Here is an 18,786-nt window from a genome sequence, read left to right on the forward strand (position 1 = left end):
ACAATACAAACAAGGGACTATATCCTATCCTACTAACCTGATATCGCAACAACCGCTTCTTTTTTATTTTCAGACGATCCGTGTGTCGTGTGTGTCATGTGTCTTGTATATAAAGAAATGTATAATGTATAAAATAAATGAGTTCTGTTGTATCTATGTGGAGTTTAATGGAAGTTTATTGTGGAATAAGTGAAAATACGCCTAATCGTAATCTTTTTATCCACAACTTATTTACATCACCTCTGCCCAAGACAGTGAAGGGAAACATCGTGAGGGAACGGGCATGTCAAAGAATCGAAATTTGTATCATGTGACGACATTGAATTATGGCTTACTCATAGGAGACTTGTGTCTCTGTAGTGGCAACGCAACATATGGGCTTATGAAGGTGACGATGATGATTATTTATTCTGAGCTCTGTCTTTATAACTACATAACTAAATAAATAACTCAGTGAGGCAATGATTACCTTAACAGTCAGCGCAATATTGGTGAAGAGTAAAAAGAAAGTCGCCGTCATAAGTGAGACATCCCCCCAAACTAGCACGAGGTCTCCGGTTTGCACTATTATATAGATCCCTTAAATAAATATTTATGTATTAAAATACTATGCGCATAACAATTCATTGATATATATTTATAAATAGGATTGTAGCATTCTTGAAAATAATTTTTAAAAGTATTAAAACTAATTAATAAATGCAGTTCTATGAAGAACAAAACTCAAAATGTCAAATACTGATTTGTACAACAAGTTAATAAGTTTAAATTCATAGATACTTAAAATAAGACAATTAGCTTTCAATAATTTTCACCTGTCATACACATGTAAAATAAGAAAAAATAGAAATTGTACAGAATATTTCCCAACACGTTCAGGCCCTCGGGTGTCCACATACCAGACAACAAAAAAATATTAAGCGATATTTTTAATGACGAAGTAATATTCTTTACGAAAATCTTCATTTTTACCGACTTCCCAGCCGAAGAAGATTCTTAAGATGTAGGATATTGTGTCATTAATAGTTGTAGACCTAAACGCAAGCAAGTTTAACCATGTATTTGATGACGGACACTTATATTACCACGCTAAAATTGCTTATAATTACGTTCAGGAATTGAAAACATGTGAATACTTCGTTAAAATTTATACAAGCAATTTTTTCATACTTTTGAAATTGTATACGGTGGTGCTGGTGGTGGATTTCTAAACTAATCACAATTCCTTAGTATACTAATAACATATGTAGAAAACTGTAGATTGGATTAGTTAACAAACCAGTGACATAGAAAACTCTGACATATGATTTAATTAGCTCGTTACCTCTTAATGAAGGAACATCTTACATCTTGATATATTGCTAAAATGAGAAGAAAATACAAAAAGATGACCTAAAATTAATTTTATTCTACTTTGTCTTCGGAAAGTCGTTGATTTGTAAAAATAAAAATGTATCAAATGGTTTGCGATTCACCACACTTTATTAATTAATTAAAATTGCTAGTAATCAAGCAGTGGATATTACATTTACACATGAAAGTATCGGTTTGCCATAATTACACGATAATACTCGACTGCAATAATTACACGTAAAACATGTTTTTCGAATATAATATTATTTATTTATCTTCGTCCACTTGTTTGAGGACTGTAAAGAATGAGTATGAAGCTTTGCAAATCTGAAAATAAAAAAAAATATTTAGTATCTAGTGTATACATAATTCCTTAATGTTTTAAAGGGACAATAAGAGCTAGCATGACGCATACAAACATCTATATAATTAACGAATCCGCACGCACACATGCGTACATAGCAATGCTAAGAAATAAGAATACGTCTACTAACAATGTGTTGAAAACCAAAACATGCAAAGGCGTCGCATTCGTTTTCTATGTTATATTATCACAAGACTTTACGTACCAAAGTCTGGTTATATTGTTCAACACAACTCTTCGCTTTCTCGTACTAGCTTTCCACCCGCGACTTCATTCGTGTAGATAAATTACAACCCGCATAGATCCCGTTCCCGGATTTCCTCGATAAAACTTTTTGGTCTCAAGCTACCTTGATACCATCTTTTATCCAAATCAGTTCAGTGGTTTCATCGTGAAGAGGAGACAGACAAACAGACAGAGCTACATTCGCATTTAATATATTAGTAGGGATTTAATTACTGACACTCATAAAAGACGTGAGGGACAGCGTGGTGAAGCCGGCGGCGGAGAGGCTGGCGGCGCGGCGGCAGCGCGTCATCACCACCAGCGCGGAGCGGCGCAGCGCCGCGCTGCAGCTGTACCACGGGAACTGGTACACCGCGCCGCACACTTGCTCACTCTGAGTAGGCGTTATGACCAGATATGTTAAACGGTAAAAATAAACATCTGTATATATCTATACAATTAACAGTAGAGCGAAATTTAATATATTTGTGGCTGCACGAGTATAAAAATTTCTATTAATATTAAAAATATTTAAATGTATATTCTTCAAAAATTACCGGCATTCTTCTGCAGAAATAATATATTCTCATACTATATATACTTCATCTAGTTTAGACTATTATTAAGAGTACGACTAAATATTTAATATCGTAAATCTGTATATCAAAATTCAGACCAAACATAATATTATCATAGTCAATAATTGCTTCGAACTTTAATGGACGCAGGTTCCAGTCAAATCAAAGGAACACATATTTAGTAACTATTTATTCACCTCCACAGTTAGCTCATTCCCCTCATAGCAGTAGATAAACACTTGCCCCACCATGTTCATCAGATAGAAGGTCATGGAAAGCATTCGAACTAATCTTCCCGTTTGCTGAAAATAACATTATATCAATATTATGAGTTGCAGACACTGGTGGTGTAAAGGTTAAATGTTAAGGACAAAACAATACCACATTTATAATACTTTTTAGTATTCAAATAAATTTTACAACTAGAACTATACTATTAGAAACCAAATATTCGAATTCGTTTAAATATATGAAAGGTACCAAAGGTAATACATCAAACACATAGCCGAAGGCACATGTTATTCTCATAGTTCTAGAATTTGCTTTTAAATGTTACCTACAAAATTCTCTAAACTCCACATAATAACGATTCTTAAAAGTGAATTCCTTGTAAGTAGCAAATGCAGGTAACTTCATTGACCGATTTTATTTTAGTTTGTTTTTCTGTTAGTCTACAATGGGAATCGAGCCCAGGACCCGTAGGTTCAACGCTCACGCGGTAACTACTATACCGAAATATTGTCTTAATTTTATTGTGATTATTTCTATAAAAGAAACATACAAAAACCAATTGAAAAGCAGTAACACAAATGATGACGAGCGAAACGGTGAACTGGGCGAATGTTGGTTCCGAGAAGCAGCTCTGTAGCTGCTCCACCGTCTGCAGGATGGCCTGGTGTTCCATCACGCAGGCTCTCAAGCGAGCTGACATTATTGCCTCTTGGTGTTTTGATAGGCGCTACAAATGAGAAGATACTAAGTTCCTATTTCTCACATTAAGTGATGAAATTTTAATTAAAATAAAATTATATTTCAAACAGGTTATAAATGATAATCTTTTTCTTACATAACATATTCTATTCTTGTTCTTATTATTTTTAATGGGAACAGTTATATCACATTATCTATAAAAGTTGGAGCAAGACGCTGTACATGATATAATTATTTGACAATACAAAAAAAACTGAAACCTACAATATCAACAATCTGCATATCCCTGCACAAAGTTTCGAAAGCTCCCCTCAAGAGACGCAGGCGACAGCGGCACTGCGCTATCAGCGTGGTCACCAAGATGTCCTTGCTGGCGTTCATGCTGGCCGCCAGGTACAGCGACAGGGACTGGTGGATGTACGCCAACTCGTACAGTGGGGACACTGATGTGTTGAAGGGATACCTGTGCAGGAAGTGGACAAAACAGTAAGCATAAAGACTGCCGATAAAAGAGAAAGCTTATTATTTAAGAATAAATATTTGAAATTAGAGCATTAACATGTCAATGACGGGAACAAAAAGCGAAACAAAAACTAATGCGACTGGAGACACAAGCTAAGAACGACTAACTAATGTCATTCCCATGAGTATTGCCTTTGACTAAGCGGGCCGCATGCGGAACACCAGTACTATATAGATATACTATAGTGATAACTTGGATTAAATGTTAAAAATCTAGCGATATTGGACAATGGGGGTTTTGGCTCGACTAGAACTGAACATACCAAGCCCTCATTGGAAGTTGCTTATCTTGAGTTTCCAAAGCTGCAGCAAATGACCACAATAAAATCGTAAATAGAGTGATCAGGGCATACGTTACGACGTAAAACCTTACACCACGCTCGCAACTGGAAAATCATAGTTCAAATTAAAGATTTTAATTGATTGAGAGAGAAAGACGTAGTGTCTTGATTTGGAGTAGAGGTTTCATGGTTCAATGTTAATTATTTTTATTTGTTTCCAGTTCTCTATACCCTGACACAAAAAGCTTATTCTCCATATTATTATGTGATTATTTGGATACGACTAACCATCAAGGTGATATAATTATTATAATTGTTTACGAAATAATACTCTCCTAGGACACCGACGTCTCTTGAGAGGGAGGTGCCACTCCAGAAGCTAAAACAGGACCAAATGACAACATTTTCCTATCAAACATAAAAATAATCACGTCGAAGGCCACGGATTTATCGAACACGAAAACAAAACAAAAATACAGCTAACGAACGATCCTTCGTTTTTTAGGAAAGTCCTTTAATACGTGAGATATTTTTTACCGTTGAACAATCTGCACCTTCTCCACTGTGTCCTGCATACGTATGACTGTATCGTTCTTAGCTACGATATCCTTGATGCGCCTGGACCTGATTATCATGTTAAGGATCTTGGTGGTGTGCGTCAGGTTGGTGAACAGCACGAAGGCGGACGCAGTCATCAGCTGGATATCTCCCCATATCATACACAGATCTACCGCTTGGATTAGTATAAATGTACCTGAGACATTATGATAATTCAAATTAATTGCGAAACGCTACGTTTATTCCATAAAACGATGGTATAATAATATAAAAGTCTTAGATCAAATTTTTTGTGTTACTAGTAAAGTATTATGTTATCTGTCGTATCAACTAATGATACATTAATTTCAGAAGTTATTTTGGATGGTACGAATCCACCCACAACAATATGCGCTGTAAATCGTTTATACTTATTGAACCATGTTAAAGTAATTAAAAAAAACTGTGTAGATCTGTGTATTATCTTTTATTTCGTCTACAAACATCGAACAAACAATTAAATTAACATACAAATAAGATAAATGATATACCTACAGTAAAATAGATTGCTTCCATTTGTCTCGACATTTCTCTTGTTATAATATAAGACAACATGCCACATAAGGATTATCATAATGTAAGTGACAAAACGAGTCTTTTTTACTTGCAAAAATAAAAACGAATAAGTAAAAGTAACTAAGAAGAGATTTCGGCCTACATATAAATAATATACTTGTACATTGCATCTTATACGTATAATGTTGACCAATTCATTTATAACGTATTCTGATGTAATAATCAGCCAATACTACCAGAAGGGCTTGTCAGTTTTAAGAGATCCATTAAAAATTTTAATCATACAAGTAAACTCAAACATTTATTTATCCAATTATAATACTTCTAGGAGCACTTTTGAATCGAAATAACATAGTTTTAACGTTTACCGTCGGTTCAGAGAGCTGATTATACAGAGAAGAGCCGGCAAAACATTTTGTGGGTGCTCTAGTAAAATAAAGATAATTTTATTATATTTATTACAAACCGTGCCCCGCGGTTTCACTCACGTCGTACATGATAACATTACATTAAATAACCTAAATAGCCTTCCTCGATAAACGGACTATCTAACACAAAACATTTTTACAATTCGGACCAGTAGTCTCTGAGATTAGCGTATTCAACAAATAAACTCTTCAGCTTCATATTATTAGAATGGATGACATTATTAGCAGTAAGGGCAAATTTATTCGTAAGCTTACCAACAACAATCATATAAACAAGGAAAGTATAACAATTGTAGGCTGCCCTCCTCCAGTCTTTAAGATCGTCAGGGGCCCAGAGCCCCATGACTCTCAGCCAAGTCAGGGCTACGCGGAGAGAGAAAAAACTGTTCGCAACAGTGACCATTCTGATAATCGAATGGTACAAAACCAAACGCATAATGAACGAAATGAATTCATGTAAATGAATTTGAAAATTTAACAGTCAGATGTTGGCAACTTATGGCAAGTAATAAAATTTAAGGCGGAGAGAAAAATCAGTGAAAATTTTTGAAAATGCCACCAGTTAAGTCAAGGGGTTATAGCTATATGTTATTATTTAAGATTTTTTTACCTTCATTATTATATATTGTCAATTCTCCAATTCAATTTTTTACAAAAAAAAAATTGTAGATATAAGGTATTTGTCGCTAGATTAATTCTCATTTGACCATTTTTTTTTATTACTCTCTTTTGTGTGATCTTTTCAAGTTTCATATAATGCGTTCCTTTGATAAGCGACATTTAGTTGAGGAGCCCTGATCAAAACAAATAATTTTCAGCAATTATCGTCTAAGCAATTATCTCTCACCACTCCATTGTGTTATTAAAATAAACAGCACCTAACGTCGCGCTTTGAATTTTATTATAGACTATTGTATTCATAATTGTGCGTAATTTTATTTAACACTAGCCGACGCCTGCGACTTCTTGTTTATTCGTTTATCCCCCGTCCCCGAACTGATCAAATGAACCATCCTTGATCATTTGCAGCAAATGCATGCTCCAGTTCTAAGACATAAGGGATAAGCAAGGAACGATGAGAATATAACAATGGAATTGGAAAGATAAGGAGAAGGATATACGCTACTATTTCAAGCCGATATTTATGTTGGGGGGCGAAACTTTCCCCTGTGCAAGCTGACCTGTTTGACTCCCAGATTCAATGCAACGCACTTGGTACGCGTGCTGTTATAATATATAACAACTTACTGGTCTACGTATAATGAAATGAAAGGCGCATTCAATATAATGTACATACATATAAATACAATATGTATGTACATATAATTTTTTTTGTTTGCAAAAAATCTTTTTATTTGAAGATCTTTAAAAAATTACGTCTAACATTAACTATATGTTCATCTAAAGAAATAAAACTACTATAAAAAATGTAATATTACACATCTCTATTTATTATACAATCAAATAAGCTTGAATATTATTGCTTAGTTTCGTTCATTTACTTGACGTAGAACCGTGAAGAAGGTGTACGAAGCTTTCATAATCTGGAAGAATACACAGAACTATAACTTTCAAGTGTAAATTGACCACAAAAATCTGAGATTTTGGATTTAAATTTGTTTATCCGTTTAGGATGCTGTAGGAAAATTTACAACACTATAAAGTAGGTACTTATGTTTGCGGTTAAGAGAGAGATTAAAACTTTTATCTATGAGTATCATTTGCTAAAGAAGTGGAAGGCAACCACGTAATTGTTTTGCTCGCGAAGTTTGCAACAATTTTTTAAGAAATGGGATATAGCATGATGTTATAAAGCCTTGCAATAAATAGAGTGTTCACTGTTCAACACAAAAATATTTTTGACGGTCAGCAAAACAAACACACTATTCACTTTTATGATATTGTACTAATTATAGGTAATTAAAGTATACATAATTTAAATTACTTAGAACAAAGTAAATTGTCTACATCAAAGTGATAGTTTCTCAGCAAAATGTAACAACAAACATGAAAAGCTTTGGCTTACAAAAATAATTGTTATGTTTTAATCTGTATTTGTATGCATATGTGTGTTTTTGAATTGTGATTAGTACTTACGGGACGACGTGGTCGCTAAGCGACAAAATCCCTTGAATAATAAAGAGAAGAAATAAATATGCTAAGCTTGTTGTGGATCATTGTGGTAGATAAAAATGACTTTTATACATGCTCACACTTCTAAAAGACGTGAGGGACAGCGTGGTGAAGCCGGCGGCGGAGAGGCTGGCGGCGCGGCGGCAGCGCGTCATCACCACCAGCGCGGAGCGGCGCAGCGCCGCGCTGCAGCTGTACCACGGGAACTGGTACACCGCGCCGCAAACTTGCTCACTCTGAGAATATTAACATCATTTACAAACATTGTTTACAAGGGAAACGGACTGTCATTATCTATACACGTTGAATCTATTGTTGTGTTGTCGATTCCACCTTGTATATTTGAACCTTAGTCTCCATATTCTAAATATTTCTCTAATTCTTGTATGAATAAACATTACAATAATGACCTCAACGGCAAGCTCGTTCCCCTCATAGCAGTAGATGAAGACCTGCTCCGACATGGTGCAGAGGTAGCACGCCATGGACATCATTCGTACCAAGTTATTGGTAAGCTGGAACATTGAGGATAAAAAGGCAGAACGAGTTTAAAATGCTATCTAATCCAACCAAAGATATTTGTAAATTATATAATTTCACAAACTCCCGACCTCATTTTGTGCTTCGGCCATTTTGAATTTGTAATTTGCCATACTGTATAGTATTTTACTAATCAAGCATTAATACCCATATTCTAGGAGTTGTAAAAAACATTTAATCCGACATTTTGTGGCGGCCGCCATCTTTGACCAATTTATTTATTCTTTCCCAAATTTAATATGTATACACTGTGCGATATGTAAATTCATTCGATAATTTAAATTTTACGCTATAATACATACAAAGGTTAACTGAAAAGCAGTAACACAAATGATGACGAGCGACACAGTGAACTGGGCGAAGGTTGGCTCCGAGAAGCACTCCTGCAGCTGCTCCACCGCCTGCAGCGCGGCCTGGTGCTGCTGGACGCAATTGCTGAGCCGGTTCATGACCAAACTCTCTTGCATTGCTGTGAGACGCTGTAAATGGTTCATGAATTTACAGTTAAAAAGTTATTGCTTAAAATAATGATTTAAATTCAACATATGAAAAATACTATGTGACGTGATATATAAATTTTTTTAACACATTTCATATATAAAAGATTTATATACAAGTTCATATACAAGTTTCCATTATGAAGTTGAAAATAACAATTGACGAAACTATAAGGATAATATGTATCCTAATAGTTATACTAGCATCCTTTGACTTTTGTTCTTTCTATAGCATTTATCAATAATTACTCGCTCGTCACAAAAATTATTTGATATACCTAGACGGTGTAGAGCGATGTTTTGTAGCGACATCTACACGTAGGCGGTCGTAGCATGAAGCCTGTGTCACAGTCGTAGACGTTTTCGTAGCGGTATAGCATATGAAACATAGATGGCACGCGGGCTGATGTCATGAGAAATATATTCCTGTATGATATATCTTCTTAACAGAAACTTCTAAAGTAAATACAAACACAATATAGTCAAATTTCGAAAGAGAACCAAACAATCTTCAATCACAGTTGTACAAACTCCTATTTTTAAATACAGTTTCTTAAAGTTTCCTTCTATATATGTAATAATATCGCATGTTTAAATAAACTTCAGAAGAATTTATCTTATTTTTATAATGTATCTGACACGTCTTCTACCCAAAGTCATAAATATCTCCATTCCATCTTACCCCATTTTCCACGCACAGATCAGCACACAAGCACCTCAACCGCTGGGAGACCAGCCGCAGCCGACAGCGGCACTGCGCTATCAGCGTCACCACCAGCAAGTCCTTGCTGACGTTTAGGCAAGCTGCCGGGATGATGGCGGTCACCTGGTGAGTGTATGTTAGCTCGTAGGCGGGAGACTTGGATGTGTCATATGGATACCTATAAGTGAAAATATATAAAGAAAAATCGACATTAATTTATAACATACCACGCGCTCTGTGTCTGATTATTAATTAGTTTCCTTAAGCAAGAAAAAAAAGGTTATATATTTAGTCTTTCTTAAACAAAACATATACTATGTATCTGTGCCACATTGGGGTATGTACAGCAAAAAAAAAATAATAAATAAAAAATAAAAATTAAATTATCAATAAATAGAAGGAAACACCGCTCGAACCTGTATTACAGACACACACACAAATTATTTTTATAAGCATTATATATAAGAAAATAAATCAATACAGCAACACACTCTTAACAACAGTAGGTAGTCTTCTTGTACGCATTCTAACTCCAAATATCGCTATGACAAATATATGTTTTCATCACAATACGTGTACGGCCAATATAAATGAAGAATGTTGTTAAAACAAACAGGTTGAGCTTAGAGCACCCGGTTTAATTTGGCTGTAAGTATGTTAGTTTCTTTCTATATTAAACAGCTAATTCTGCGTTGGTTATACATGTCTAGCAGTATCATAACCATCGATTAAAGGAGAAATACTATGAAATGAAAAGTGTCGAAAGTCATGCGTTTAATAATATGCTAACAAACAACCGCTATATTACATTTTCCTCTAGATAATGTTACTCACCATGCTCGATATGGTAACTGGTTATCTTGGGATTCCAGCGAAGCGGCAACCGTGAACCCAACTAGCGTCAACATCGACAGGGAGAAGAATGTGAAAAGGTGGATGTTTGTTCCTCTGTTACAGCTAAAGGATAATGATGAAAATAATTATACAACTGATCTGATCCAGTTTCATATACTATTGAGGTTACTACTTATACTGAATCAGTATGATCGATGAAACAGTAAAATGCTATTATTTTACTTATTTATAATTCTTATTCTGACAGAAACTGGCAGTCAATTGTAATCAGTTAAATTTACAAGATTCTAAATAAACGAATTTAATCTTTTTTTCAAACATTGTATATCATCACCTCTGTACAATCTCCAATTCTTCGTCAGTATCAGCGCCTTTCAGCATTTCATCATTCTCTTCCACGATACGTCGAATCCTCTCCCTCCTCACTAGAAGGTTAAGGATCTTGACGGAGTGCACCAGGTTCGTGCACATCAGGAAGGCGGTGGCCGTCATCAGGGGCAGATTACCCCAAATCATACACAGGTCCACCAGCTGGGTTATTATGTATATACCTAGCGATGGTTACATGGTTACATTCAAGAATTAGCTATATAATGTGTGCATATTTAATGTTTGAATAAATTCTTATAACTGGTTTGTGTGAACGATTAAGCATTCATTTAAATTCACAGCGTAGATCTTTTGTAAGGATAACATTTAAAACGTAGTCTATGTATTTGATTCTACGAGTGGTTATTGAACCCGCACCTGGAAAGTTCAACTGATGCTTGCATTTGTATCTGTACGTCAATAAGCAATAGGATGAGCTTTTTATACATTTTTGTTTCAGGAAAACATAACTATAGACAAAAAAAAAATCCTATTATAAAAGCCTATGCACTTAACATAAAAAATCGCATTTATCAAGGTTTAAGCGTTACTTTCCACTTACCCAAAAGCAGCATGAACACGCATACAGTGTGACAGTTATACAACACTCGTTTCCACCCCTCCAGCCCGTCCGGCGCCCACAAACCGAAGATTTTCAAACATGTCAATGAAAAGCGAATTGAAAAATTTGCATTTTCCACAACGACACCCATCGTCACCACGCGGGTATTGATCAGTGTGGGTTTCCATTTAGTCAAGAATAAATACAAATAAAGACAAACAGAATGTTGACTGAACTTCCAAGTTTACTTTGGCATTTGTTTAAATTACAGGTTTTACCAGTTGTGTTGAATCAACATTAAGTTTTAAGCGATAATGTACTTTAAAAACTAAAAACATATATTGGATTTTGCTCTGAGAAATAAAATCACTTTGCTTCCACCTATTTTTGAAATAGGAGTGATCTTTATTATTAACTTGTGCTACAAAGCAAATTAACGTCTTTAAACTCGTCTTAACGATAAAAAGCAGTCTGTAAAAATCCCTATAGATATGAAACATTACAACTTAATATGATATCATTATGAAGTATGAAATATAGAAGGTTTGATATCTGAGAGTCGGCTTGGACATGTGATGCGGGCGATAATCTCTTCTTTCATTTCCAGGATTATTTCTAATTTACACAGGGTTTAAATTAAATCTCCGTATGAATTATCTGTTTAGAATATTAAAGAGTAGAATTTGCTCAATTTATTGTATTCACTTACTTTTGAATATATCAAACTGTCGCACGGAACTCGCGGCTTCATCAGCATGATTCTGTGATGAAAAAGTCGTCTATGTGTTTCTTCGGACTATCATTTAAGTGTACTAAATAGATACAATAATGATACGAAGCTAATCTCGGGAACTGCTGAACCGATTTCAATAATTCCTGCGCGGTTGGATATGCTCGTGATCAAAAACTGCTTTAGGCTATATATGTACCACGGGTGAAGCCGGAGCGTACTGCTAGTTTCTTGTTAATACGATCTGCTGTTATTGAGTGAAGGAGTAACAAAAATATCAGATATAATCTAAATAATATAATCTCACAAAATTTCACGTCTACAACATAAGCAGAATGTCGTACCCACTCTGCTATCAGATCGTTAGGTGAACATTACTAAAAGTTCTTTATAAATATTGCAATTTACAAATTGTATATATACATTTAAAAATAAAACGTATAAATTATCAAAATTATTCCAAAAATTTGTGGAAAAGAAAGGTAATTAAGTACCACATATAAAACACACTGTCAAAAAATGCAATGTATGGTAAGGATCAGACAAGAGGCTACTTTTCAACAAACTTCAAAAAAGGAGGAGGTTATCAATTCGACTGTTGTTTTTTTGTTTGTTTGCTTCCTCATAACTTTTTACTGTATGAACTGATGTTTATGATTCTATTTTTATTTGATAGTTGGTGTCTGCCATGTCGTCCCATTTAAATTTGATCTAGTTATGACAATTTGAAGGCGGTTCAGTTTTTTATTTGTGATAACTTGGAAGACATTGAAGGTGTGAGCGACAAGCTGATTTTTTCATCAAAACGAATGCGTGACTGTTTGTTGCTCAATCACACTGCAACGGTACATAGTCAATTGATGTCTTCACAAAATATATTGGCAGAAATCGTTTTGCGTCAGGCTCCTTCACCTTTTATACGAACATCACGAAGCGACAAACAGGAGCCAAAAAAGCTATATTATTACAGAATAAATTAATAGATTTGAGCCTTTCTTTTTTCTGAATTGGCAATTGCGTGAAATAAAGCGGCGACTAATTTTACGTGTATACTAATTTATGAACTTTCCTAACCTTCCATTGTTTCGAGTTTAATTCTTAAAATATGAACACTTATAAATTTTCCATTCCATATCATTGGGAGCACTCCCATCTGAAGTGTTAGTGAATATAACATAATATGCAGGTGAATACAAAAAGCCTGTTACGTAAGTTCCTTCCACATAATGACGAGATACCTATAGGCACGTACCTACGTAACTACATAACTATAGCCTATAGACGTATATTGGATTGGTCTAATCCTGAGATCTCACAGCCGAGGGCCGGCTCTGCGATATTTATTCGAATAGTTGTGCCAGCCCGTGTTCACGGTGCTCGATTGTATGATTTTATCTTACTTTTTTGTTTATATGTGAATCGTAGTTTTGATGTCGGTATTGCTTAATGCTGCTCTGATAAACATGCAAATATACAGTAATTTATTGATTGAATTCTGAAATTTGAATGAGTTTTCTACGTACAGAACTCGTCAGTTTAATAATATCGCTAATCAATTAAATAGTTTAAAGACTGGATCAAAATATTATGTGTCATATTTGATACATTATTTTTTATAATGTCAGTTAACATTTTTATAGCTTTAATTAACTTGAAAAAAAGAAAAGATTGCCAAAATGATTGAAGTCCAAACGTAAAGAGAAATTTTTATCTATCAATAATAATGTTTCCTTAACTAACTTTACCTGCACCTCAATAGGTTTAATTCTGCACGATTTTTTGTAAAAACTGATAGCATTGGTGCGACTTGTGGCCGCATCCTAAAGCAGCATCATCAAGTGGGTGTCACCTGTTGCGGGGGGCGTGTCGGCCCGCCCTGACGCGTTGCCGCGTGCTGCCGCAGCCGCAGCCAGTCCAGCAGCACCAGCCGAGCCACCATGACGCACCGACTGCGATTCGACGCCAGCTTCCTCTCGCCGGAACGCTGACGTTTACTTAAACATAAGGTGAGTGGAAACTGTAACTCCAAACTTAGTTTTAAAGTCCAAAGAAATGAGAATGAAGTTACGGAAACTGTAAATATTTATAGTAAAATATCATTTTATTCAAAGTTCGCCAATCGTTGTAAAATCTGGCGTTTAAAAACTGAAAGTTACAGAAGGCAATATAACAATGTTTAAAATATTGAAACAAATCATCCGAACAGGTAACTATTTAAAATTTCTATTAATACGCAATTGTCGGACTCTGCAATAAAGAAATCCAAATGCCACACCTTTCTTCTATCTAAAACTGACAAAAAATTTAACTAGACACAACAAAAGAGAAGAAAGCTTTTTAATATTGAAACTATAATCTACAGTAATAAAATTTATTAGTAATTTAGACTACCTAACTCAAGAAATTTACCTATTTTTTTTAATATAACTCGAATAATGACACAAAATCTATCACAAAAGCGATAAATGCTTCTATCAAACAGAAATTAACTTAAACGTAAACTAAAACTTTTCCTACATTTACTTCGTCTGTCCCGGCGCATTTTCGTCTATGTACTTACCTATACGCAAAGTACCTAACATATCAGTTTCCAAATCAAGACGAAATTAATTAAATATTCGTTAATCTTTATTAAAACACTCAACGAAATAAGATAATATTACTCCACAAACACAGGTCATTTAATAACTTTTAAAATGATACCAAAGTCTTCCGAGAGAACTTTATTACCCCGATGACAAAACAATTACAAAGGTTCAATCAATTTAACGAACTGACAACTTTGATTCTCTTTGTAAAATGCCTAATAAAAGATAAAATTTATTTTCATCAATTAAAAAGTTGGTATAATTTAACAAAATCAGACTTAGTATATTATTAACGAATATTTAAAAGAATGTTTCTATAAGATGAATACTACTTCTTGTACGTAAATGGTATCACTGTTTTCTGCACTAACTAGGTCTACAAGTACTAAAATGGGACTAAATGATAACCAACTTCTATAAATGCAAAAGAATTACGTCAATCAGAGAACCTCCTTCGTTTTCGAAATAACTTTGTGTGCTGTTTAAAACTAGAAAAATGTTTTAGATCTACGACGGTTGGCCTCACCGTTGATACTTCACGCTGGTCCTTGCGATAAAAATTCCAGAGTTTTCAATTCAATAGCCGATTGTTAAATAAGTAAACAGACACAATATTCATTTATTTACTTCTTCTTTATAGTAATTACCAGTCATTCTATGTAACAAATATTATATTCAAAATTTATCACTCATCTTCAAGGTATAGAAATATAGACTAGACTAAATAAGCAAATCCATTCAGGCTTTTATCCGCAACTCGCTTTGTAACTGTGAATGATCTATTAATCTCGCAAAATTAACAGAGATATTGGTATTTTCTAACTTAAATGGGGTCTGAAGAAAATCATTGATCTTGTCATTATTAAGTACATGTAAATACAGAGAGTTATTACGATGCTTCTATTCTTAGAAAACTAATATCTCCTTTAATGATTAAGAATAGGTGACTGCATCCACTTCGCCTATAGCTTTTAACGAAAGAAGAGCTGGACAACTCTCCTTCGATGCTTTGCAAACAGATTTCTACGAAATCGAATGTTGCACCCAAGATATCTAATTACAAGTAAATTCTACGTGGCTACAACTGTAGCAAATGAAGTTATTTCGGTCGTGTCGTAACACCCTTAAATATTTCCCTCAAGTCTAAGAGAATCGGTTAATAAATTCAATTAAACAAAATTTGTAACACGAATGCAAAGACAATACAACACATAAATTCGGACGGTATACATCATCATCATCATCATCAGCCCATAAATGTTCCCACTGCTGGGACATAGGCCTCCTATGAGGGTTCAGGCCATAATCCACCACGCTGGCCAAGTGCGGGTTGGCAGATGTCACATGTCGTCGAACATTTAATTCCTGGACATACCGGTTTCCTCACGATGTTTTCCTTCACCGTTAAAGCAGTGATGATGTTATCCACATGCGCAGATAAATTGAAAAATCAATTTATTTCCTACACGCTCGTCCGGTCTCGATCCCCGACTTATCGATTTTGAAGTCCGAGGTTCTCACCACTGTGCCACCACTGCTTTTTTACTACGGACGGTGTACTCCGTCCGGAAATTAAAAAACCTTCCACTTCGATACGATTCACCACCACCAAACCAGCAAGAATAATGAAAATTAAAATTGAATGGAGATACATATGTAAGCCAGACGATTCGATTAAATTAAACAAACGATGATGTTATAACCAAACCAAATCTATATCTTTGGAAACCCGTAATACATACTCGTACGCATAACACAGACTAGATGATTTAAAAATGTTATAGAAAATCAAACGGTGGTAGGAAATGTTTGGAGATTTGGTGAATGTTTATAATATATACATTGCAAATCAATATTGTGATTGAAACTACGCCGAATTTAAAAATCAACACAACATTTATTTTTAAATCCGAATTTTCTCTTCTATACTAATACTATAAAGAGCAAAGATTTGTAGATATGTATTTCAATTTCTATATATTCAATTTCTCACACAAAATTACTGGACCTACTACTCGACCGATTTCAAAACTTCTTTCACCACTAGAAAGCTGCAACATCACTGAGTGACTTTACCACGGCCGATGCTGGGGCGAGTAGCTAGTAATTTGATAAACATGGTTCAATTACTTCAAATATAGTAAGACTGTCCGTCGGATTTCAGAAGTCACACCAATGTTACACACATGAAAATCAGTCTCTCGACACAGAATACTTATACTTAAAGCTCTCGGTTGCTCTTTTCATGCTAAACCGCTAAACAGATTTTAAGAAATTTGGCTTTAATCTAAAACGCTTTAACAAGAATAATTGTGTATGATGTCTGAATGTGAGTATTACATAGAACACTTTTCACATTAACTACCTACATACATCAAATGAGAGCAAGTATACAGTACACAGCACGAGAATCTCTTCGCCAACTCAACATGACGCAACGTACACAAATCTGCGTGTTTGTAAGAGCTATTTGCGAGGGCATTCCGGGAATGAAGGGTCGTCCCTTTACTACCCAATTAACGCGAACTATTTTCTATTGTCGCATATTTTTCTTTCTTATTTCATTAAAGGGTTATATGTGGAAGCATATGATGATTACAGAAAATCCCGGCAATAATTATAAATAATTATATTCATATAAAATGTCTACCTTTAAGCTTTGCAATTTATCTGGTTGAAAAAAATCTGAAAGGAATGATAAATAAACTTCGTTTAGTGTGTTTTAAATCGATTTCAGTTCTATTTGTGCATATAATTATTATAAAAATTGTTATATAAATAAAGTTCAGCATGTGCTAAATGTGGGAGAAATTAAATACGTTCACTGGAAATCGTTTGTCCTACCTATGAATACTCAATAAATACGCATAACTTCAAGAGTATGGACAATATTTGTTGATGTGTTGATTTGATAAAGTTAAGTGAACCGTTTAAAGCTCCAGCACAAACCGTGAAACTGAGAAATCGACACTATATGTATTGATATATTGATAATCGATTAATACTATTATAAAGATAAACAAATTTGTGAAGTAAAATATATGTATCAAATTAATTGAGAGTCTTAAACTTCAAAGCTTCTCTCTTCAAATTAAAAGATAGCGGAACAGAAAATCTCATCAACTTGTAATAAAAGATTTTTTAATAAGAATAAACAGACCTGACGAGAAAAGAAATGACTCGAATTACTTTAATAATGAAACCGCATTTCTGGCTACTAAGAAATATATTTATACGGTTAAACTTCGAATGCTTTTAAATTATATCTTAAAAAAAATATATATAAAAAAATGATCATGAGACGGTATTCAAACCCGCATAAAGGATCACGGATGGCCGAGAGTATGGGTATTTCCACGTTTCGGCGAAGTAACCCGGGTTCAAAGTCCGAGTCATGATCAAATTTTTACTATTTCTTAAAAATGTTTCATTTTCTAAAGCATTTGAATGCTACAAAACTAATTATTAAGTATATTACGAAGAAATTTGTTTAAAAGCTAGCCACATACCTTTAAATGCATTTAAGTTATATAGTATGTTATTTTACCTACAATATCTTATCTTATACACCGATTACAATCTAACTCTATTTTAATTGCGAACTAACTTTTTACAATTCTACGTTCACAAATAACCGAGTAAACTTCTTAAGCTGAGATTTCGTCAGTTACGTATAATACTTATCTGGATTTCCTGACACATTAAAAACCAGTTTAATTTAATGAAAAGTATATCTATTATGGAATATCAAAAAGCTTTAAAAACTTTGAATCAACCAGAAAACCTGAAAGATACAGTCTAGCCACTTTATATGCATTATCAATATTATCATACAAATATACAATCCGAGAGGTCAACATGAATTGGCCGGCTTCAGCTCTCAGGTGACTCGGTGATCTCATTATAAACTTATCAAACTTGAGATGACCCCTCACTTATGAACGAATATTGTCGAAACATAGTTGATACTAGGACTAGCCCCGACTTTGTTCGGTTTGAATTGTGTAAAAGAGTA

At 34.4% G+C, this 18,786-nt stretch overlaps 2 protein-coding genes across 2 annotated transcripts in view; both read right to left on the reverse strand.

Annotated features, from left to right (window-relative positions):
- Positions 1–6,197, reverse strand: part of LOC119830901 (odorant receptor Or1-like) — an 11,988-nt gene extending 5,791 nt beyond the window's left edge. Inside the window, 8 exon segments of the mRNA XM_038354090.1 lie at positions 1,624–1,680; positions 2,181–2,336; positions 2,718–2,822; positions 3,302–3,503; positions 3,731–3,913; positions 4,236–4,358; positions 4,791–5,007; positions 6,050–6,197. Of these exon segments, the coding sequence (XP_038210018.1) occupies positions 1,624–1,680; positions 2,181–2,336; positions 2,718–2,822; positions 3,302–3,503; positions 3,731–3,913; positions 4,236–4,358; positions 4,791–5,007; positions 6,050–6,197 (1,191 nt within the window).
- Positions 6,198–7,278: 1,081 nt separating this feature from the next.
- On the reverse strand, positions 7,279–11,604 carry LOC119830710 (odorant receptor 2a-like). Its single transcript, XM_038353816.1, has 8 exons — positions 11,454–11,604; positions 10,857–11,073; positions 10,502–10,624; positions 9,647–9,845; positions 8,770–8,946; positions 8,338–8,442; positions 8,008–8,163; positions 7,279–7,338 (listed from the first exon to the last, which is right to left on the reverse strand). The coding sequence occupies exons 1-8, from the start codon at positions 11,602–11,604 to the stop codon at positions 7,279–7,281; spliced, it is 1,188 nt and encodes a 395-aa protein (XP_038209744.1).
- Positions 11,605–18,786: the final 7,182 nt, after the last annotated feature.

Source organism: Zerene cesonia, chromosome 12, assembly GCF_012273895.1.
Source record: "Zerene cesonia ecotype Mississippi chromosome 12, Zerene_cesonia_1.1, whole genome shotgun sequence".
NCBI classification, from domain to species: domain Eukaryota; kingdom Metazoa; phylum Arthropoda; class Insecta; order Lepidoptera; family Pieridae; genus Zerene; species Zerene cesonia.